The sequence below is a fragment of the Octopus bimaculoides genome, chromosome 1 (genome assembly GCF_046866305.1).
Source record: "Octopus bimaculoides isolate indiv1 chromosome 1, ASM4686630v1, whole genome shotgun sequence".
In the NCBI taxonomy this organism is placed as follows: domain Eukaryota; kingdom Metazoa; phylum Mollusca; class Cephalopoda; order Octopoda; family Octopodidae; genus Octopus; species Octopus bimaculoides.
This window is the reverse complement of record NC_142928.1, coordinates 173,100,381-173,124,214: the sequence shown is the minus strand read 5'-3', so window position 1 is coordinate 173,124,214 and position 23,834 is coordinate 173,100,381. Positions and strand designations below refer to the sequence as shown.

The following is a 23,834-nucleotide window of genomic DNA, read 5'->3' as shown; positions in this document are numbered from 1 at the left end:
AGCTCGTTGCCTATAATAATGACGTATTAGGTTCAAATTTTGGTACAAGGCCAGCATTTTCGCGAGGAGGGAATAAGTCGATTACATTGGCCCCAGTTTTGAACTGGTACTTATTTTATCGACTCGAAAGGATGAAAGGCAAAGTTGACTTCGGCGAAATTTGAACTCAAAACTAGATGAAATGCCCTTAAGTATTTTGCTCAGCATGCTAGCGGTTCTGCTAGCTCGCCGCCTTTAATAATGATTTACTGGCAACAAGATTAACATGCACGTATCAAAACAGAAGCAATACAAAAGATGGCATCAGGAAATGTGCCATAATTTACTGACCTAAAGTAACTTTGTCGGCAAAATCTGATGGTAACAAGAAGAGGACGAGGCTGAGAGAAGACAGCAGAAAACACGGCAACAGGAATGTGTAGAAAGGAACAGTGGCGTGACGTGTGAAGTGAAAGTTTATCTTCAGGTTAACATAGGGTACGTCACACCCTGCGCACTTATTGAGGATCTTCTCGGTAGTTATGCGTTCCACCTTCCACAGCGGATGTTCGTCGATGTTCCATGAAGGGATGGGGCGTTTGACAAAATTCATGTCCATGTGGCGAATGTTGTAAATCTCTGAACCTAGGATCAAGGAGCAGATCTGTATGTCGAACGGGAAGAAAGTGGTGTTTGGAAAGCATTGCACTTCATATTTGGTCTGCGAAAAGAGAATAAAAAATATAAAATAAATAAATGCTCCCTTTTAAAGCCTAGCCAGGCTTATGATGGGCCCGGTTTCCCCGGTTTCAATGGCGTATGTGTCCCCCAGCTGGACGGGACGCCAGTCCATCGCAGCGTTACTCATTTTTGCCAGCTGAGTGGATTGGAGCAACGTGAAATGAAGTGTTTTGCTCAAGAACACAACGCGTCGCGCGGTCCAGGAATCGAAACCACAGTCTTACGATCATGATGCTGACACCCTAACCACTAAGCCACGCGCCTCCACAGAATAAACATATATTAAAATAAAAACGAAAATATAATAATAAATATAAATAAGAGATAATGAAGAAACAAAGTTATAATTTTTGATAAGTATGGTATTTGGAGGTTGGCGATGTAGTGGTTAAATTATGGTTGATGGTTAGCAATACGAGGGTAGTAGCACTTGTTTGCAACCCCATTGGAAACTCCTAATAAAGTAGAATCATGGTCAAAGGCGTTCTACTCATGCTCATCTCGTTTTATGCATGTCTTGGATTAGATTTTCCAATGTACCTTTCTTGTATTTTAAAAACGGTGGAATGTGATTTGAGAGAGGTTTGGCTGCTATTTTCAATAGGTCGAGTGATCCCATAGAGATTCCTTCGACAGTGATAGTAATGGTAGAGAGGGCGGTAGTGGTGGTGGTAGTAGTAGTAGTAGTAGTAGTAGTAGTAGTGATAGCAAGTGCATAGTTGATGGTGGTGATTAAAATTGTAGTGATGTTGGTGGTAACTAGAGGTGATACGATCGTGACAGTAGTGGTGGTAGTCACTGTTACAGAGGTTACTTATGATTACAACGATGACAATGATGGTGGTGGTAGTGGTGGTGGTGATAGTGATTACATCACAGAAGCGACGATGTGGTATTTGTATTGATGACAGCAATGATTGAATTGGTATTCGTAATAGTAATCATGTCATTTCCGACGAGAGAGAGAGAGAGAGAGAGAGAGAGAGAGAGAGAGAGAGAGAGAGAGAGAGAGTGAGTGAGAGAGAGAGAGAGAGAGTGAGTGAGAGAGAGTGAGTGAGAAAGAGAGAGAGAGAGAGAGAGAGAGAGAGAGAGAGAGAGAGAGAGAGAGAGAGAGAGAGAACGCGAGTCACTTTTTATACTCAAAGAGGCTATATTGACAAGTTTCCAATCTTGACTGAAACAGACACTGAATCACTACAATGCTCTGATACTTCAAGCATTTTACAGCAGCATCCACAGTTTATTTATTCAAATGCAGACTGCCAGGTTAACAGCATCTTCACCTTTCTATACTCTCCGTTAGGTAGTGAAATCCTTGATTCTTAAATTTCTCACTTCTCACGGAGTTCGAAATTACTGATATCTCACGAAGACACTTTTGGATTCTTGCTAATTTTAGGCACTATTGTTTATATTTTTCTCAGAATGTCGATAGTTGGATTGTCGTGAGAGATTGGAAATCTAAGGTTTCAGTTTTTGCCTTCTGCACGGCTCAGGTGAAATTCACAATGGAGAGCAGCTCAGTGCTATTGCTACACACGCAGCTGTCTCAATCCAATACTTGTTGGCACTCCGTCGCTTACGACGCCGAGGGTTCCAGTTGATCCGATCAACGGAACAACCTGCTCGTGAAATTAACGTGCAAGTGGCTGAGCACTCCACAGACACGTGTACCCTTAACGTAGTTCTCGGGGATATTCAGCGTGACACAGTGTGACAAGGCTGACCCTTTGAATTACAGGTATAACAGAAACAGGAAGTAAGAGTGAGAGAAAGTTGTGGTGGAAGAGTACAGCAGGGTTCGCCACCATCCCCTGCCGGAGCCTCGTGGAGCTTTAGGTGTTTTCGTTCAATAAACATTCACAACGCCCGGTCTGGGAATCGAAACCGCGATCCTATGACCGCGAGTCCGCTGCCCTAACCACTGGGACATTGCGCCTCCACTATCTCAGTCTAATACTAAGGAAAAGCTATTCGATTGATTGGCATGAAGTCACTCGTAAAAACACGTTCCAGCCTCTTGCTCACATGTGCTGTTTTCTCTCCGCTCTGACATCTCTGCCACAACCTCAGTAGTAGATCCTCGGATTTGGCTGGTTTCGTGTCTCTGACAGACATTCATTTGTTTTCCTCTCCTTTGTGTTATCGATATATATATATATATATATATATATATATATATATATATATATATATATATATATTGTGCTACTAATGTAGAGAAACAGTGATTGAAAATCCACTCGTGTTGCAATTAGGTACCTGGCTGAATATATATCCTATATATGCAAGGGAAGCAATATTAAGTTAAAATAGCCGTCTATGTATCATACTTTATATATATATATAAATATATAGTTTTAGGGAAAATAACCAATTTTCAAGAACTCATCGATGAAAATCCTTTATCTATAAGGCTCAATTTAATTTTAATTTTTTATAAATTGATTTTAATTGAGTTTTTTACCTGTAATTTTGGATTTTGTCCCTAATATTATATATATATATTTGTTTTGCAAGATTTTTTATGTGAAATCGTGTGTTGAAACAGATGTTGTTGTACTTGGGGATGGTCATATTGCCAGTTTAGACAATAAAAACACACGCACTGTATATTTGGTGTTAATTTTTTTTTTTCAGCTTTATATTACATTAATCTTAATCTTAATCTTATTTCGGCCAGAGTTCTTTCGTCACACTTCTGTGACCTCATCAGTGGTCCTTTGTTTCCTTCTTTCTTATGTGTGTCTCACCTTGCTAACTATCAGCCATTTTGTATTTTGTATTCCTATTGTATGTGTCTACGCATGCGTGTCCTTCAATGTGTCTGTGTCTTTTGTAAGTGCATGTGTGTATGGGGAGTGTCTGTATCACCTATATTCTCTGTTAATACGTGTTCATTTGTATTAGTTTTTATTTATTTATATGTTCATGTGTGTGTGTGTGTGTGTGTGTGTTTTTTAATGTGTTTAATTAAATTTTGTTAACGTATGTAGTATTTAATTCCATTTGTTTATCTATGTATTGTATTATACTTTGTTCCTATTATTGGTTTATGGGTAACATGTTGTCACATGCTGTGGTTTGTTAGTGGCGTATGTTAGTGTTCCATTCTAGTTTCCTATTCAGGCTAGGTTTCCCTTCTATTATGTGTGTAGCTTCAGTAATTTGTCTAAGTGCTGCATCACTGCTATGTGTAGATAAGATTTTAATTTCTATGTTGTTGATTGAGCCTCTATGTTCTTGCTCAGCGTGCTGGTACAGAACTGATGAGTTCTTCCCTTCCTTAAGTTCCCTCCAATGTTCGTTTGCCCGCTCCCCTATACTCCTTGCTGTTTCGCCTACATATGTCGTTGTCTTATTTCTGCATCGTCCCTCTGTACATCTTATACTATAGACCACATTTCTGGTTTTGCAGTTCGTTTGTGGGCTAAATCTACATACGATACAGTTCCTATCAGTGCAGGGGGTTCTACTGAAAGGGTATGTTCTACTGATAAGGGATTTGATAGGGTTGCCTGGCCTTTCAACAACCTTAATTCTTAGCTTAAGTTTGTCTAGGGCCCTTCTAAAGCGGTACGCCAGTTCGCCTCTAGGGGTGGTGTCGACGAACATGACGCTTTGGTACTTGTGGCTATTGTACCATGAGCTTGCCTTCCCTATTTAATTAAACACATTAAAAAAAAAAAAAAAAAAAAAACACACACACACACACACACACATGAACATATAAATAAATAAAAACTAATACAAATGAACACGTATTAACAGAGAATATAGGTGATACAGACACTCCCCATACACACATGCACTTACAAAAGACACAGACACATTGAAGGACACGCATGCGTAGACACATACAATAGGAATACAAAATACAAAATGGCTGATAGTTAGCAAGGTGAGACACACATAAGAAAGAAGGAAACAAAGGACCACTGATGAGGTCACAGAAGTGTGACGAAAGAACTCTGGCCGAAATAAGATTAAGATTAAGATTAATGTAATATAAAGCTGAAAAAAAAAAAATTAACACCAAATATACAGTGCGTGTGTTTTTATTGGCTAAACTGGCAATATGACCATCCCCAAGTACAACAACAATATATATATATATATATATATATATATATATATATATATATGTACATCGTGTACAACTGCGGTAACATGACTCAAAAAAAAAAAAAGTGGAGTGCATTGAAAAATTTGTTTCTTGGTTCTTTATATTTAGGAAAAAAATCACACGGGAAGATCATAATTAAAATGTCTCAGGGCTAACCAGGGGTTTAGTGACAACAATAACCACAACAGCAATGACGACAATGACCATCACCACAACAACAATAAGACCAACAGGTGGTGTTGGATGAAATGCTTTGTATTATTTATTCCAACTCCTTAGGTTCTGAGTTCACTTCCTGCTGAGGTCAACATTGATTTTCACCCTTAAGGATCAATAGATGAAGTAGTAATGCAGGGACTGTGGTTTTATGGAATTGTTTGAATGTCGGTTGATACAACTTGTGCGTTGCAAACTAACCAAATTCTAAACAGCCAACGTAATTATCATAGCAATAATATCAACTTGTGGCACGAGGTCCACAACTTTAGAAGCAATCGATTACATCGATCCCAGTACTTGACTGGTATTTTATTCTATCGATCCCGAAAGGATAGAAGGTAAAGCTGACACAGGCAGGATTTGATCTCAGAATGAAAGAGCCGGAAGAAATACCGCAAAAGCATTTTTGCCCGACGCGTTAACGATCCTGCCAGCTCGTCACTTTAACTGCTTCAACCTTTGGAACAAGTTCAACAATTTTAAGAGAAAGAGATGGTCGATCTTATGTGACTAGTATTTTTTTTTATTGGACCCGAAAGGATGAAAGGCAAAATTGATTTTGGCGAAATTTGAACTTAGAACGTAAAAAGTCAGATCGAATACCCAACGGCATTTTGTCCAACGTGAAAATATTCTGCCATTCCACTACACTTAAAATGATTTGTAATTTAGGAACAAGACTAATAGTTTTGTAGGAAGAGGTTAGTTGACTTCAGTACTTGATTAGTACTTTATTTTATTGAGTCCAGAGAGATAAATTGCAAATTTGACCTCGGCAGGATTTGAACTCAGAACGTACTGATCCAGAAGAAATACCGCAATGGATTTTGCCCGACATTCTAAAGATTTCTTCCAGTTTACGACCTTGAAGCGACTACTAATAATAACAGCCAAAGTTTATTGCTCTTTTGCATCGGTTAAGAAGATGAGAGTAATGTTTGGTAATACATGTATATGCATATGTACAGACACGTGTATTCAACAAGCTTTTATAATACATAATTTCATACAAAATATCTCAAGGCAAACAACACCATTATGTATATTTCGATGTACTCATATATCATTTCATTCCTGACATCTAAAACAGTTCAGATTTCACGCTAACGACTCAATCAGCTTACAAACTATGCTCACAAGTGATGCAACATTCGTTTTATGCTAATAGATGATTCGAGCATTGCTATGCGCTTACAAATGATGAGGTACTTGTTTCACGTTAACAAAGAAGCGCGGGAATTGTTGTGCTTAAGAGATTCATACAGACATCGGCATGACCATATAGTTAAAAAGTTCTTTTCACTACCACACAGCTCCAGGTTCGATCCCAATACGCGGCCTTTTAGGGTCTGAGTTCAAATTTCACCGAGGTCAACTTTTCTTATTATACTTTAGTAGTCGATAAAATGAAGTGCCAGTCCAAAGCTGCGAAGTGACGTTGATGAGACATGTTACATTTATCTGAGGTTTTGTGTTGTGAGTCTTTTGGTGGTAGACCGAATTCATCGCCCTATTTAAAAGCTCTCTTTGTTACAAAGGACTTTTAGCCGAGTTCACACTGTTGACTAAATGCAAGCATTCAGGTCAGTTCATCGGTTTGGAAATAACTTACTCTCTTTCTCCCATCAATTTTAGAGGGCCTGCAAAAATGAAGGTTCACGGGCCCTGTCCTTGCCTCTCTGGCTAAACAAAAAAGTGCATATACATACGCGAACACTAACGCCATTAAATTAATAAAGGAATAAGTTAAACAAAACGTGACTACTCTCTTCTTCTTCTTCTTCTTCTTCTTGACTCAACAAGAACGGAAGATTACTTTGGATTCGTTTCTTCGTGTATTATATATATATATATATATATATATATATATATATATATATATATATATATATATATATATATATATATATATATATATGTATGTGTGTGTGTGTGTGTATGTTTGTGTGTATACATACATACATGATTAATGTGTGAGGAAGAAGGTGTAAAAGAATCTAAAGAACAACAGGTTTCGTAGAGAAAAAAAACTTACCACAGGTATCCACAATACCACTCCATCATGTGATACGATGATACGGACAAATGACCGCTTGAATCCAGGTTCCCTTGCTCTATAAATCAAGAAATAATATATATCATATACAAGATAAAATCAGATAAGTAGAACAGAAATCAAACCCATATAAAGCATGATTTCTAATATTTAAACGATGATTAATATTTTCAGTATAGCTGCGTCAGGGGCAAAATGTACAAGAGCATTTATTACCATTAATTTAGATTTAAATATTTGTGAAGGAAGCAGTATTAATATCGAATGGCAATCTTCATACCCTCCTTAACGTGGATGTATTGTTAGAAGCCGTATTACGGCAGTATTCGCGTTGAAAAGCCTCTCATATTTTTGTTCTAAAAAGCACAGAAATATCAATAGAAGACGAGAATCAAACTGATCGAAACGTAAGTGTATACTCTTTTACTCTTTTACTCTTTTACTTGTTTCAGTCATTTGACTGCGGCCATGCTGGGGCACCGCCTTTAGTTGAGCAAATCGACCCCAGGACTTATTTTTTGTAGGCCTAGTACTTATTCTATCGGTCTCTCTTTGCCGAACCGCTAAGTGACGGGGACGTAAACACACCAGCGTCGGTTGTCAAACGATGTTGGGGGGACAAACTCAGACACACAAACATATACACACACATACATATATATATATATACATATATACGACGGGCTTCTTTCAGTTTCCGTCTACCAAATCCACTCACAAGGCTTTGGTCGGCCCGAGGCTATAGTAGAAGACACTTGCCCAAGGTGCCACGCAGTGGGACTGAACCTGGAACCATGTGGTTGGTAAGCAAGCTACTTACCACACAGCCACGTATATGTAAATATTAAAAAAAAAAGTATGTTTTTATGCGTAATAGTGAAGGTAACAATCAGAAAAATCATTGTTCTGGTAATCGGATTGTGGTCGTGGGTTTATTCGATCCAAGAAGTTGTTAGTTTTTCTTCGACTTTTTGCGTTTCGTCTTTTTTTCACCTTTAGCTTTCTGATGACGGTAGTTGATTATCAATTCACCGCAGAGGAAGTTCACCGGCATCAATTCACCGTGAAGAAGGTTCATAGCGAGAAAAGTTCACCGCGAAGGAAAGTTAACTGAGAAAATATATCCATAGTTATCACACCATTAATAGTTAAAAACTATTTTATTGGAAGAAAAGAAAAAAAAAATGGTGAATTGATGACGGAGAATTTATCGGACGTGATTGTGGATACACATATTTGATCGAAACATTCTGTGCACGGGATCCTCAGTAGATTTTGGACTGATGGTCTCTCTTCAGGATATCCCTGAATCTCAGTTATGGTCATCCACGATAGCATCTTCCTGTTGCAAATCCAGAATAAAAGATGATCATTGGAATATCATCTGTTGTTCCATCCTTTGTATATGACCAAAATAGCTGATGGTAAGTGATCAACCCCTCGGTGATTTTCATCTCTGCTTGTTCAAGGACATGAGTGTTGGTTCCTTTGTTCCTAGTTAACCCTCAAAAGTGAACTAAGTTTTGTTTGGTGGGAACGTTCAATAAAAATAATAATAAGCATTGAATTGAATTGAAAGCGGCGAATTGGCGGGTTCGCTAGAGTGTTGAACAGAATACTTCATGGTATTTATTCCAGCTCTTTGCAATCTGAATTTAAAATCGGACAAAGAAACTCCCAAAAGCTGATTTTACAGTTTTGGCACTTTTTAACCCTTTAGTGCTTAAACCTGCCAAAACCCGTTGTATCGAATCCCCCTACGAAATCTTTTAAGGAAATAAACAAATCACGTTAGTGAATTCTCGTAGCTTTGAGATAATGTGAGAGCTTTTCATCCAGAAAGTACAGAACTGGGAGAAAAGCAAAATTAACTGAGGTGGATGTCAACAAAGAAAATATTGACTTCCATAAAATGGAAAAAACAAATGGAAGGAGAAAAGTTGGTAAATATTTCGGTGTGAACGCAAATAGCTGTTACGTGTAGCAGGGCATGCTAGAAATAGCGGTGAAATCTTTCCTTTTCTAGAAAAAGGAGCCGTTTACGCGTGATTTCGACGTCACATTCGTCGAAAGCATGCAAAATAACCTGGAAAAGGAAAAAATACCCGCGAAACAAAACTCCTTTGGTGGGAAAATTCGAGGTCCCTACCACCCCTACCACCTTTCTTTTCTGGAAAAAAAGTGGCTTGCAGCGGGTTTGGAGGTCAGATACGTTGAATGCACCTGAAAAGAACCGTGGAAAAAATGATTTCACACCGAAGTACGAAATATTTACTGAGAGAATAAAATCTTGTACCGATTATACCTGTATTTTAATTAATTCAAATTAAGTACCTCCTCTTGAAAAGCCGCATAACTTTTGTCGGTTGCCATGTGGGATAATTTTAGTAACAAATCAAATATGCATTAAGAATTTCAGTTTTAGTGTTTATCCATAATGTCATTGCTTTGACACCTGTTAATTAAATTTACCTTCCCATAAAAGTCAAATTTAGCAAGATTAGCTAAAATTACATAACAATAAACCAGTGGTATATAAAGCACCCACTGACAAAATTTCAAATCTGTATGTAAAAAATTTATAAAGTTACAAGCAAATATTATGGACACTCCTCTTGAACCCGTGTAATTCAAAATAACGTGAACAAAGACAGATTAATATGAACACTAAAGATGCTTTTAGGTGTTTTTTTCTTACACACACACACACATAACACGGCCCCGCTCGGTTGGGACTACACGTGTGTAAATTTATTTATGGGGAGAAAAATATTGAAAAATATCAATAAATGTGTGAGCGAGAAAGGAACGAAGGGGCAGGTTTTGGGATGTGCTAGAAACAACAGCCAGATCTCCCTTAAATCACGCATTTTCCTCTGAAATTATTAACAATTTTTTTGTGAAACCAAAAATGTTTCTCTCACGGGTTTTAAGTGCATAGTGAAAAAGAAAATTGCCGAAATCGTTTCGGCCTGGGGTGGTGAGGGGGTGGCGGGAGTAAAAAAAAAATTTCAAAAATTTTTTTCTTTTTTTCGTGAAAAGATGACTCCCATCATTCTGAAAACTTGGGTTGAAAAACATTGGAAAAAATCCCTGTCGAAACGGAGAAATTCCAACTTATGTGGGCCGTCTACTCCGAAACTTCGTTTTCCAGAATCTCCTAACCCTCGCCCCCTTCCAAAAATTTTGCCTACAAATTTCTTTGTAATAGTAATCTACACCGTCGCGAAAGGTATTTGTATAAATTTTCCGAAACTCCTCTCCCCAACCCCTCGGAACATTTTTTCCATCAAATCTTTACAGAATTTCAACCTACAAGATATAAGCGATTATTTGGTGAAAATTTCGTTAAAAAGTATCCATTTTTCTGGAATTTATGAGGCAACAAAATCGATTGAGTATTAAAATGTAGTTATGCCTTTTTCAATAAAAGTTAACATTAACGGATTAACGTTAACTGCCCTTGTATTTTCAAAGAATTAACGGATTAACGAAGTTAACTTTTTGGTTAACGGATTAATGGTTAACGAAGTTGACTTTTCGATTAACGGTGCCACCTCTCTATATATGTATATATAGATCTATCTATCTATCTATCTATCTATCTATCTATCTATCTATCTATCTAGATATATACATACATACACACACAGACATACGTACGTATGTATGTATGCATGCATGTGTATATATAGAAGTGTGCGCATGCATAATTCAGAAATATAAATTTACTGCAAGTCTTTTTTTTTTCACTAATATATTCACTCTCACACTATTTTACATCTACAGCTGCCTCTCTCTTTTCTTTATTCTCCAGCGGTGTCTCTCTTTTTTTTTTTTTTTTCACGTACTCTCTCCCTCAACGATTGTCATAACCAAATTCTAATCTTCCCTCCCGAACGACTTAACGCATACATTACTGTTTAAAGTAGTAGAAGGTCACAGATAGATAAGCATCTTCGGAAAAGACAAAAAATTCCTTCAGGTGTTATGTATATTGATTAATCTAGAATTGTAAGAAAAAAAAATGTTTTACTTCAACAGTGGATGTAAATAGAAAAGATATATGGGTATTTTTCTATTAACTGGTGTAATATATAATTTTTATTCTATATAACTTTCCATTACACATATAGAATATATTGTGTGCGCCGAAAGGAATTTCGTGAAAACTTTCTGAACTAACAAATCTAAAGGTTAAAATTCAGAACGAGGTATAAAATGATCTTTTAATATAAAACTGCACTGACTTTTCTCAGGTTAATTAAAATTGAACACTTTTCTAAAATGTAATTATTGCCTGTAACATCTCTTGGATAAAAACCTACACAAAATTTCAGTTATTATGGAAAACAGCGTTAAATAAAATATATTTTGTATCAGTTGATGATATTAAATATACGCAAATTCACGACTAGATAAATGACCTTTTAATAAAGTCATACATTCGTGCTCGATGTCTTGTGTTTTACCATCAGGGTAAATATAAAACATATAACTCAGTGCTTTTAATTAAATCTGACTACTTTGATTGATAGTTCCATTTTGTATGACGTGAGGAGGGGGGGATTCGAAAATGTATTCGAAATAAATTTTTATTAAATATAACGGAACAAGCACTTGATGAAAATTAGACTACAACGCATTGGGTTCTAGGTAATATTGACAGTCACAGTCTTAATTTTTCCTTTCTTATTTTATTGTGAGAAATATTGCTGTAAGCGATGAGCTGACAGAAGCATTTGAACATCAAATAGAATGCCATGTTATAGTGACATTCTGAGTTGAAATTCCACTGAGAGCAACTTTGCCTTTCATTCTTCCAGAGTCAATAAAATTAAGCATCAATCAAGTCCATGAGTCGATGTGATACATCACTTCCTAAATTGTTGGCTTACTCCTTAAATTAGTAATTATTAAGGTCAGTGGCTTGACTGAGTTATCAAAGCCAGACAAAATGACTTCATTTCGGGTCTTTTTGCTTTCGAATACCACACAGGTGAACTTTGCCTTTTATCCTCTCAAGGTCAATAAAATAAAGTATCAGTCAAATATTGAGATCAGTTTAATCGGTTAACACCTCCTTATCAATTCCTGGTCTGGTACCTGTGTTACAAACGCTTATTAGAAGCATTGGTTTCAAATTTTGGTACATGGCCAGCAACTTGCGGGACGAGCGTAAGTCTCGATTACATCGACCTGAGTGCTCTACTTGGTACTTATTTTATCGACCCTAAAAAAGATGAAAAGGAAAAGTCGATTTTGGTGGAATTTGAACTCAGAACGTAAAGACAAATGAAATACAGGTAAACATTTGGCCTGGCGTGCTAACGGTTGTGCCAGCTCACCGACTTAATTATTTGAAATATTGCTATTAGTTTTTTTTTTTAATAACTTGTTTCATATTTAAAATACATTTTGTGGCAACTTTTCTCCTTATTGTTTCTCTCCTTTAATTAAAGACACTTTCCTTTCTTTGAAGTCAATAATTCCTGACTTGTACTAGACAACGCCAAAAGAATCCCCATTAACTTAGAGAACGGAAGAGAAAGTATACGGGTTACAACCAAATACTTAAACTGACTATGAGCACCAGGCGATGACAACTAGAATAACTGACCTATATAGATGAAAAAAATACAACATATATTTATAACCTCCAACCTTGCCTAAAACCAGCTGCAGTGGACTCGTCTCAGTGACCAAGTTGCTGTTGGTGCGACGAAAATTTTGCTACTAAATAATAAATGTTGAAGTGAAGTTAAGTCTTCGTGTGTATTTCAATGGCTTATACACATCTTCAACGCTGTAATTGTTTTAATTTCAACACAGGCAAATACATCTCCAAAATTCATATATTTTAAAAATTTATGATAGCGTCGCCGAATTTAATGACTCATAAAATAGAATTCCTGCATGCTACATATATCTCTGTCAAATTACAGTAGTCAAACAACAATTTTCCAAAATATATGAATGTCATTTCTGTCACGAGGCTGTTAAAAAGTCAGTTCTTGATCACAAGGGATTTAGACAAATATATGTTACAAGAGTTACTAAGATTTTGTCATAAATTTTATTGAAACTGTCAGTAAATAACGAAATAAGAAAGCTTTATAATGACACACAGTAGAAAGTATACATTGACGTGTATATAGGCTTGTGTGTGTGTGATAGTGTGTGGGATTATATACAATCTATCTATCTATCTATCTATCTATCTATCTATCTATCTATCTATCTATCTATCTATCTATCTATCTATCTATCTCTCTATCTATCTCCCTCTTTCCCCTTTTATCTCGCTCTCTCTATATGTATATATAAATACATACATTTATATATGTCTGTATATGCATTTGTATATATATATATATATATATCTACTACATATGTGGAAAATCGGTGTGTGTTTGTTTGTGGCGTTGTTAGTTAACTCCTCCTACATCGTTTTATTGATTTTGATGAAACTTGTCTGGAGACCTCGTGACATAGATTGTTGAAAAAATTGATAATACGACCCCTGGAAGGGACTTTTATATCTGCCTCGTATAACGATTTTTTAAACACCCAAGGGAAATAATCCATAGCACCTGTTCAATATTTTTTAAACACTTAAGGGAAATAACCCATTTCATTGTTTATGTTCGATTACTTTGAATATTGATTTTTTGTGTGTCCTATAGAGTGTCCTAGCTACCACATCAGGTCTCATCGGTAGATTTTCAGACAACTGCTTATGATGTAGGTGATATCTTCGGTGTATGTATGTATGTGTGTGTGTGTATGTATGTGTGTATGTATGTATTTGGGGTGAACTGTACTCATTATGATACTTTTTTATGACTCATTATGAGTTATCTGGTGGATGTAACATGGACAAATAGTTTACAAGTTTCGCAATCACGATGTCTTCGTACATTCAATATTTTCCCCATGGCATCAGGGTTTCTATCCCAGTATAATAATATGTTGCCATCTTCATCAGTTGCTCCTTGAGGTCTGGTGTCGTTAACTTCGAAAGTGAAGAGAGGGAGGTTATTTATTCCTTCCACACCTCATTTGAATGAAACGAAAACATGTTATTAAATATACATACAGCTTAACGTGAATATGTAAAAATTATTGGGTGCCACTTTGGCGTGTGATCTACGACATAAAGGGCGATTACTTTAGGTTATTTTTTAGTTTACTTTCCAATTTCTAAAAAGATGTTGGGTAAAAGTTTTTATAATGCGTTCAGCGACGAGACGAAGACAATTGCATTTTTACAAAGAAATGGCCTTTTAGATGATGAAGAAAAAGTTGCACCATGTCATCGTTGTGGTGGAGAAACGAAGGCAGCTCGAAGAGAAGGGGAAAAAAGGTGAAATTTCCCCAACTTTACGTTGCAAAACTCGCGGCTGTCAAACTTGTGTGATCTACGCGCATATTTTAATTATTATATTGCTTATTTTTGGTTTCTTATTATTATTTACTAAGATAAATGAAACATGGTTTTATTATTAAAATAGTAAGAATTTTGAAAAAAATATATTTACAAGTGTGTACAAAGAAATTTATAAAAAATTTGAAGAGGCGCGGGAGTGGCTGTGTGGTAAGTAGCTTGCTTACCAACCACATGGTTCCGGGTTCAATCCCACTGCGTGGCACCTTGAGCAAGTGTCTTCTACTATAACCTCGGGCCGACCAAAGCCTTGTGAGTGGATTTGGTAGACGGAAACTGAAAGAAGCCCGTCGTATATATTTATATGTGTGTGTGTGTGTGTGTGTGTGTGAGTGTTTGTGCGGTCTGTGTTTGTCCCCCCAACATCGCTTGACAACCGATGGTGGTGTGTTTACGTCCTCGTAACTTAGCGGTTCGGCAAAACAGACCGATAGAATAAGTACTAGGCTTACAAAGAATAAGTCCTGGGGTCGATTTGCTCGACTAGAGGTGGTGCTCTAGCATGGCCGGAGTCAAATGACTGAAACAAGTAAAAAGAGTAAAGAGTAAAGAGTAAAGAGAGTATAGCAATTTCATAATAAAGATGAAATACAAATTTGAATAATTTTATCGATGAATTGAGTGAACATCTGCTAGAAGCGCAAGAAATACGTCTTCAGCACTCTTCCTCATCTGTAGCTAACAAAAATAATTATGGTGAGATTGGAAGGTTCTTTGGTTCACTCCTCATTTCTTTCAAAATACGAATTTTCGAATCCAACCTGGTTCTTTCAATTGCTTGAGTATTGGTTCCAGTGTTTGGATGAACACAATGTCTTTGGTGGTTGACAGCAGAATGGCAGAAATTTAGACGATTTAGACAGGAGTATGCTGGCCATTCGTCGGAATGAATAACTGAGTTTTCTGAAACTTCTCTTTGAATTATGGGTTCGAGTGTTTCACGATTTCAATCCAGTAACTTTGGCAGACGCGAATAATCGCCCTTTAAGCTGTAGATCACACGCCAAAGTAGCACCCATTATTGAATAGCCATTGATTCCTCTTGGTTTATCTGCTTTTTGTTCGAAATACTCCTGCCCCAAACTTACTTGGTGGGGTTGCCAATAATGTTCTCTAGCGACCTGACAATAAAATATATGCGCGTGCACACATACATACCTACATACATCGATGCATGCAGATATACATACATACATACATAATACATACATACATACATGCTTACATGCATAATACATACATGCGTACATACACATGCACACATACGCGCGCGCATATATATATACATACACGCACACACACGCACATGTATATATATATATATATATATATATATATATATATATATATATATATATATATATATATATATATATATATATACATATATATATATATACATATCTCATTGTATCGACCAGAATAAGGCATGGTAAAAATGAAATTCTTTACATTGTTATAGCTTTCAAATGATGCCATCCCGTTTGGCAAGGTGGGATGGCAAACATTTCTCTGAACAGAACGCCAGTCCATCACAGGGTCTACTCACTCACAGCTCAGTGGACTGAATCGACATGAAATGAAGTGTACCGGTCTGGGAATCGAAACCACGATCTTACAATCTTGAGTGCAACACCCTAACCACTAGGCCATGCGCCTTAATACACGCAGTGCTTTCACACACACGCGCCCGTGCACACACACACATTCAGAGATACACACATGTACACACATACACAACTCAGACATAAACACGCACGCACACACACGTATACACACATATATACATACATACACACTCAGGCACATGTACACACATATACACACTCTCAAACACGCACGCACTCACGCACGCACGCACGCACATACACATCATACACACACATATATGTATACATTCAGAGACACACACATGTACACACATATACACACACTCAGACATAAACGCACGCATGCACGCATACATACACGCACACACAGACATACATATATACACGCACACTCAGGCACACAGGTGTACACACATATACACACTGACACACACACACACACACATGTACAAACTTATACACACACACTCAGACGTAAAAACGCACGCTTGCACACACGAACACACACATATATATACACGTGCACACACACGTGCTCACACGCACACGTGCCCACACACACACGTGCCCACACACACACGTACCCACACACACACGTGCCCACACACACACGTACCCACACACACACGTGCCCACACACACACGTACCCACACACATACGTGCCCCCACACACATACGTGCCCCCCCCCCCATACACGCGCATACACACACATGCTCACGCACGTGCGAGTGGCAGAAACGTTAGCACGCCGGGCGAAATGCTTAGCAGTATTTCGTCGGCCGCTACGTTCTGAGTTCAAATTCCGCCGAGGTCGACTTTGCCTTTCATGCTTTCGAGGTCGATAAATTAAGTACCAGTTACGCACTGGGGTCGATATAATCGACTTCGTCCGTTTGTCTGTCCTTGTTTGTCCTCTCTGTGTGTGGCCCCTTGTGGGCAGTAAAGAAATAAGAAACGTTAGCACGCCGGGCGAGATGCTTAGCAGTATTTCGTCTGTCTTGACGTTCTGAGTTCAAATTCCGCCGAGGTCGACTTTGCCTTTCATGCTTTCGGCGTCGATTAAATAAGTACCAGTTACGCATTGGGGTCGATATAATTGACTTAATCCGTTTGTCTGTCCTTGTTTGTCTCCTCTGTGTGTAGCCTCTTGTGAGTGGAAAAGAAATAACACGTGCACTCACACACACACGTCACACACACACACACACACACACACACACACACACTAGTATATTACAGATGCGTTTGCGCCTTTCACTTTTGACGCTGCATAGTATTACGTTACAACTGAAGTTTAATTTATACAAGCAGTGCTGGCTAAAAGCTACAGGTTTCATCTGGTGCACATTATAGTATATATTATAGTGTATGTGTGCGTACGTCTATGCGCGCGCCTGTTTGTGTAAGTGTATATTTATGTTGTACACATACATTTATAGAGAAACAAAGTTAAATGCATTTTGACCTCGGCTAATGTAGGGTCAGCTCCCTAAATAGCATCTCCGGTTCATGTTTGTTGAGACCTTTAATGCATAATGCTATGAAATTTCAAGAGACCCCACCTTGTTCAATTATTCAGTGTGGAAACTGATTATGTGAGTTCTTACCCTTCCCCACCCACTCGTTCCTTTTCTCTCCTCTTTGACCTACTCGTTTCTCACTCCCGCACTCGAGTTACGTCTCATTTTCCATTCATATTCCATCTCTCTCTCTCTCTCTCTCTCTCTCTCTCTCACTACTTCCTTTTCTAAATTGGTCATTGAATCTCTCTCTCTCTCTTTGTTATCTATCTATCTATCTATCTATCTATCTATCTATCTATCTATCTGTCCGTCTCTGTCTGTCTGTCTCTGTCTGTCTGTCTGTCTGTCTCTGTCTGTCTGTCTGTCTGTCTGTCTGTCTGTCTATCGATCTATCTATCTACCTGTCTCTCTCTCTCTCTCTTTCTCTCTCTCTCTATCTATCTTTCTCTCTCTCTCTCTTTCTCTCTCTCTCTCTCTCTCTCTCTCTCTCTCTCTCTCTCTCTATCTATCTATCTATCTATCTATCTATCTATCTATCTATCTGTCTGTCTATCTTCATTCAATCATCCTTTATTCCTCAAACTATCTCTTTATTTCACACAGGCTTCTCTCTCTCTCTCTCTCTCTCTCTCTCTTTCCTTTCACCCCCCCCCCTCTGTATTTCATTCATTCTTTCTCATCTTCATTAACTCTACTCTATCTTTTTCTACTTCCTCATTTTCCGCTTTATGTTTCTCTCTCTACATACATCTGCCATTCTCTTTCGTATCCGTTAGTCTTTCTCCCCCCTCTCCTAACCTGCTCCTCTTCCTCCCCTCTTCCGACTTCCCTCCCCCTTCTCTGATCCTTTCATATTCACCGTTCCTCCCTTCGTGTTCCCTTTTCCTTCCTGACATGTATTTCAGCTCATCTGTTTTCTTCTTTTCCTCTTCCACAGTGATACCTTCCACTCTTTACATACACCCCATATACATATATCGTCACGTGTGTACATACACACACACATACGAGAACATATATACAAATATACATACATGCATTTATATATATATATATATATATATAATCAAATAATAAGCAACACGGATTTCAAAAGTGATTGCAGTACGCACGTTTCATGCTACTTCAATTTATTTAAGTAATGTGAGCATTACCTTAAATGCAATATGAAGAGCAATCTTCAGCTGCACGAAAAAATGTAGAAAAAAAGTAGAAAAAAAGACATATTACAAATGTGGCAACATATTAAAACCAAGTGGGAGAGAGCAGAGGAAGAATATATAAGTCCATCTAGCCTGATAGACCCTGCTATGTCAAGATGGACTTATATATTCTTCCTCTGCTCTCTCCCACTTGGTTTTAATATGTTGCCACATTTGTAATATGTCTTTTTTTCTACTTTTTTTCTACATTTTTTCGTGCAGCTGAAGATTGCTCTTCATATTGCATTTAAGGTAATGCTCACATTACTTAAATAAATTGAAGTAGCATGAAACGTGCGTACTGCAATCACTTTTGAAATCCGTGTTGCTTATTATTTGATTTTAATCACCCATCCTTTTGGGATGTGAAATTCGGGTGCCTTCGCATAAGTACCATATTCAAGCCTTGAATATATATATATATATATATATATATATATATATATATATATATATATATATATATATATATATATATATATATATATATATATATATATATATATATATGCATTTACGTTTCCAATTTATATATATATATATATATATTATTATGATTGACCGTTGACTGAACACTATTCAATTTTTTTTCTCCGTGTTTTTCTCCTTGTCTCCGTATTCTTTCTGTTGAAGAGCGTAGCTCGAAACGTCAAAGACTTTCCGTATTCCCGAGCGTCATACTAATATATACTTTTGTTATTTACACCACCTGTCCTCGTCTGTTGTTATTATTTGTATATTCTCCCATATATATATATATATATATATATATATATATATATATATATTGAGGAGTGAGACTCTAAGCTGAAACTATAATATATATATATATATATATATATATATATATATATATATATATATATATATATATATATATATATATATATATATATATATAAGTCGCTCTCTCAGATATGCCTTCAAGTGCCCGGATAGCCACTCTTGCAAGCTACGCAGACGATACAAAAATCTCGCAGAAAATACAGAACTCCAGTGATGTTGCACACCTGCAGCAGGAATTGGACTCAGTTTACAGATGGGCTGAGGACAATAATATGCAGTTTAATGCTGAAAAATTCCAAGCCCTGCGCTACCAACGTCCAAAACTGAATATGAAACTTACAGAGTACACTGGTCCACAGGGAATTTCAATCCCAGAGCCTAAATCAGTGAGAGACCTGGGTATCGACATGAGTGATGATACCTCTTTCCAAGTGCACATTACCAGAATGGCAACAAAGTGCAGACGATTGGCTGGATGGATCCTGAGAACATTCAGAACCAGAGATAAGGAAACCATGATGATCCTCTGGAGGACATTCGTCCTCAGCCGCCTGGATTACTGCTCACAGCTGTGGTCACCCACCAGTCTGAAATTAACAGCAGACCTTGAAGCAATCCAAAGGAGATTCACAAAGAAGATTGTCTCTTTGCAACTGCTCAGCTACTGGAAAGGCTGAAACAGCTAAGACTCTACTCCCTGGAGAGAAGGCGGGAGAGGTATGCAGTAATATACATCTGGAAGATCCTGGAAGGAATTGTGCCAAATTTTGGCATTGAAAGCTACACCAATGCCAGAACGGGACGACACTGCATAGTGCCAAAGATCCCAGCAAATACCATCGCGCTTCAGGACCAGTTACTGCAACAGCTTGGGATTCAGGGGCCCACAGCTTTTTAGTATTCTCCCAAAGAGCCTGAAGAATCTGCACAAAGTAGATGTAGGAGTTTTTAAATCAAAGCTAGACCTCTTCCTATCGAGAGTCCCAGATGAACCTACCTCGCGGCAGGAGGTGCAAATGAGGGTTACTAAATCAAACTCCATTCTTCACCAAGTGCCACATATTGTAAGAGGCTCCCTGTAATAACAGTGTAGCAACATGGTGGTGCATCAGCATGGCCGCAGCTCTAAGCTGAAACTTAAAAAAAAAAAAAATATATATATATATATATTGAGGAGTGAGAAAGAGATATGTATATGTATATATATATATATATATATATATATATATATATATATATATATATATGCAGGGCAGGGAATCGTCAATTAGTAATAAAATTAATAATCAACAATTTTGCCGGGTAGCTCAGTATGAAAAAAACCTTCTTCGGTAAAAAACATTTATAATTATAAATATATAGGGATTGACAGTAACCTGCTTCTCCAACATACTGAGAATTCAGAAATAGCAGTCAAAGAACTACTGATTTCAAAACTACAAATTATTACTCCAGATTGATAGCGATATTTTTGATACACACAGAACAAAAAACAGTAGAGAAGAGTAAAAAACACTTGCCTTTAGTTAATTTAGTACAATTGTTTCACAGTTAAGAGTAAAATACTCTATTCTGATCTTCAGCTAAATATTCTAATAAATTTGTTAATGTCTAAATAACTCACGTTAATTTTGACCATGTGAACATCAATACCACGTGAGGAAGACGTTAAGAAATTTATCGGCCAGTAAGTTCAAAATCCCTCGCCCTAATGAATTTCAATTCAGTGTGTATCAGAAATAGTCCCGCACAGGAAAGAGACTCGTACGAATTCCTGTGGTTAAACTATCCACCTTAGAGTCATTATTAAAATATAGATATGCAGGGCAGGGAATCGTCAATTAGTAATAAAATTAATAATCAACAATTTTGCCGGGTAGCTCAGTATGAAAAAACCTTCTTCGGTAAAAAACATTTATAATTATAAATATATAGGGATTGACAGTAACCTGCTTCTCCAACATACTGAGAATTCAAAAATATCGCTATCAATCTGGAGTAATAATTTGTAGTTTTGAAATCAGTAGTTCTTTGACTGCTATTTCTGAATTCTCAGTATGTTGGAGAAGCAGGTTACTGTCAATCCCTATATATTTATAATTATAAATGTTTATAATTATATATATATATATATATATATATATATATATATATATATTGAGGAGTGAGAAAGAGATATGTATATATATATATATATATATATATATATATGTGTGTGTGTGTGTATGTATGTATGTATTTATGTGCATGTGTATTTATGTTTGTGTGTGAGTGCGCATTCGTGTCTGCATGTGTTATTATATACAGTACTTTTATTTTTAAAAGTATTTTTTCATGTAGGCGCACGCATGGTTGTATAATGAAGAAGCTCGCTTTGCAGTCTTGTGGTTTGAGGTTCAGTTTCACTGCAGTGACACTTCGAGTAAGTATTTGCTATTGTAGCCCTGGGCCGATCCATGCCTTGTGAGTGAAATTGGTTGACGGAATCTGTGTGAAAGCCAAGCGCGCGCGCACACACACACACACACACACACATGTATATGCGTGTTTGTTTACCTTCTACGACTGATTGGTTTGTATATGTTCCTGTAACTTAGCGGTTCGGCACGAGAGTCAGACAAAATATTGTACCTGACTTAAGAAGAATTGAATACTGGACGATTTGTGCAGACTGAATACTTCGAGGTAGTGCCCCAGCATGGCCATAGACCATTGACTGCAATCAGTGAGAGATGAAAGGGATCCATCCATCCATCCATCCATCCATACATACATGCATGCATACAAACGTACGCATACATGTATGAGCATGTGATCTACTGCGTTGAACCTATGGAATGTGTGATGTTCATACGTTTCCGAAATTAGAAAACGAAAAGTAGTGAATTTGTTATGACTACAGCCGGAAATCGAACCGCGAATGACTGATTACTTACCAAACACGCTAATGAGCTCGGCGACTTATTAGTTAACTTACGATATTGTTTTTAAAACCATTCAGTTCTATAATGGTTTAAAATATTAAGTCTACTGCTAAGCCAAATCTTGTCGCCATAGCAACTGTATAGAATAAAACGTGGGTGGGATTTTTAATGTCTCTGTGAGTGGGAGTAAAACTGCACTGTGAGATGATGGGAGATTTTTCTGATTCCAATATCATTATTACGGATTGTTGGTGTGTCGCTGAGATTGAAGAAGACAGAAAAGAGGAAAGTGAGTTAGAGATGGCTAAAGATGGTTAGAAAGTAAGAGAGACACAGAGAGAGAGATAGAGAGAGAGAGAGAGCGAGAGAGAGAGAGCGAGAGAGAGAGAGAAGGCAGAAAGCATCCTGAGAGGCTCTCTGTGGGTATTCTGAAATCAGCCTTTAACACATCTCCACACGTATTTTTCGGTTTTCCTCTTCTTCAGAATCCTTTCTCTTAATTTCTTTGACATTTCTTCACCGAACTATTATCCTGTATACACATCACATGTCCACACTACCACAATCTTCTATGTTGCACGCGCATTATATCTGATATGTCCCTGTAACTTAGCGGTTCGTTCGGCACGAGTCAGACAGAATATATACCTGACAGAAACGTTAGCACGCCGGGCGAAATGCTTAGCGGTATTTCGTCTGCCATTACGTTCTGAGTTCAAATTCCGCCGAGGTCGACTTTGCTTTTCATCCTTTCGGGGTCGATAAATTAAGTACCAGTTACGCACTGGGGTCGATGTAATCGACTTAATCCGTTTGTCTGTACTTGTTTGTCCCCTCTATGTTTAGCCCCTTGTGGGCAATAAAGAAATAAGAATATATACCTGACTTAAAAAGAATTGAATACTGGACGTTCTTCTAAGAACTCATCTTTGCCCCGTTAATAATCCTTTCTAAAGTTGGCACAAGATCTGATATCAATTAAATTGACCCCAATACTTGACTGGTACTTAAAATGATCGTTCCTGAGAGGATGAACGACAATGTCAACCTCGGCAGAATTTGAACTCAGAACTTAAAGTATATATATACGTACATATATGTGTATATATATTACATATATGTGTATATATATTATATGTACGTCAATAACTAAATACGCACATATAACTACATGCACATGTATTATATATGCTTATATATATGTATGTATGTATGTGTG

The 23,834-nt window shown here is 37.3% G+C and overlaps 1 protein-coding gene across 1 annotated transcript in view; it reads right to left on the bottom strand.

Annotated features, from left to right (window-relative positions):
- The window catches only part of LOC106874520 (neuronal acetylcholine receptor subunit alpha-5), a 120,073-nt gene that overhangs the window by 15,437 nt on the left and 80,802 nt on the right, over positions 1–23,834 (bottom strand). The window contains exons 5-6 of the mRNA XM_089362772.1: positions 7,101–7,179; positions 331–700 (exon numbers count right to left, since the gene is read on the bottom strand). Coding sequence (XP_089218898.1) covers positions 331–700; positions 7,101–7,179 — 449 coding nt within the window. The remainder of the gene's footprint in view (positions 1–330; positions 701–7,100; positions 7,180–23,834) is intronic.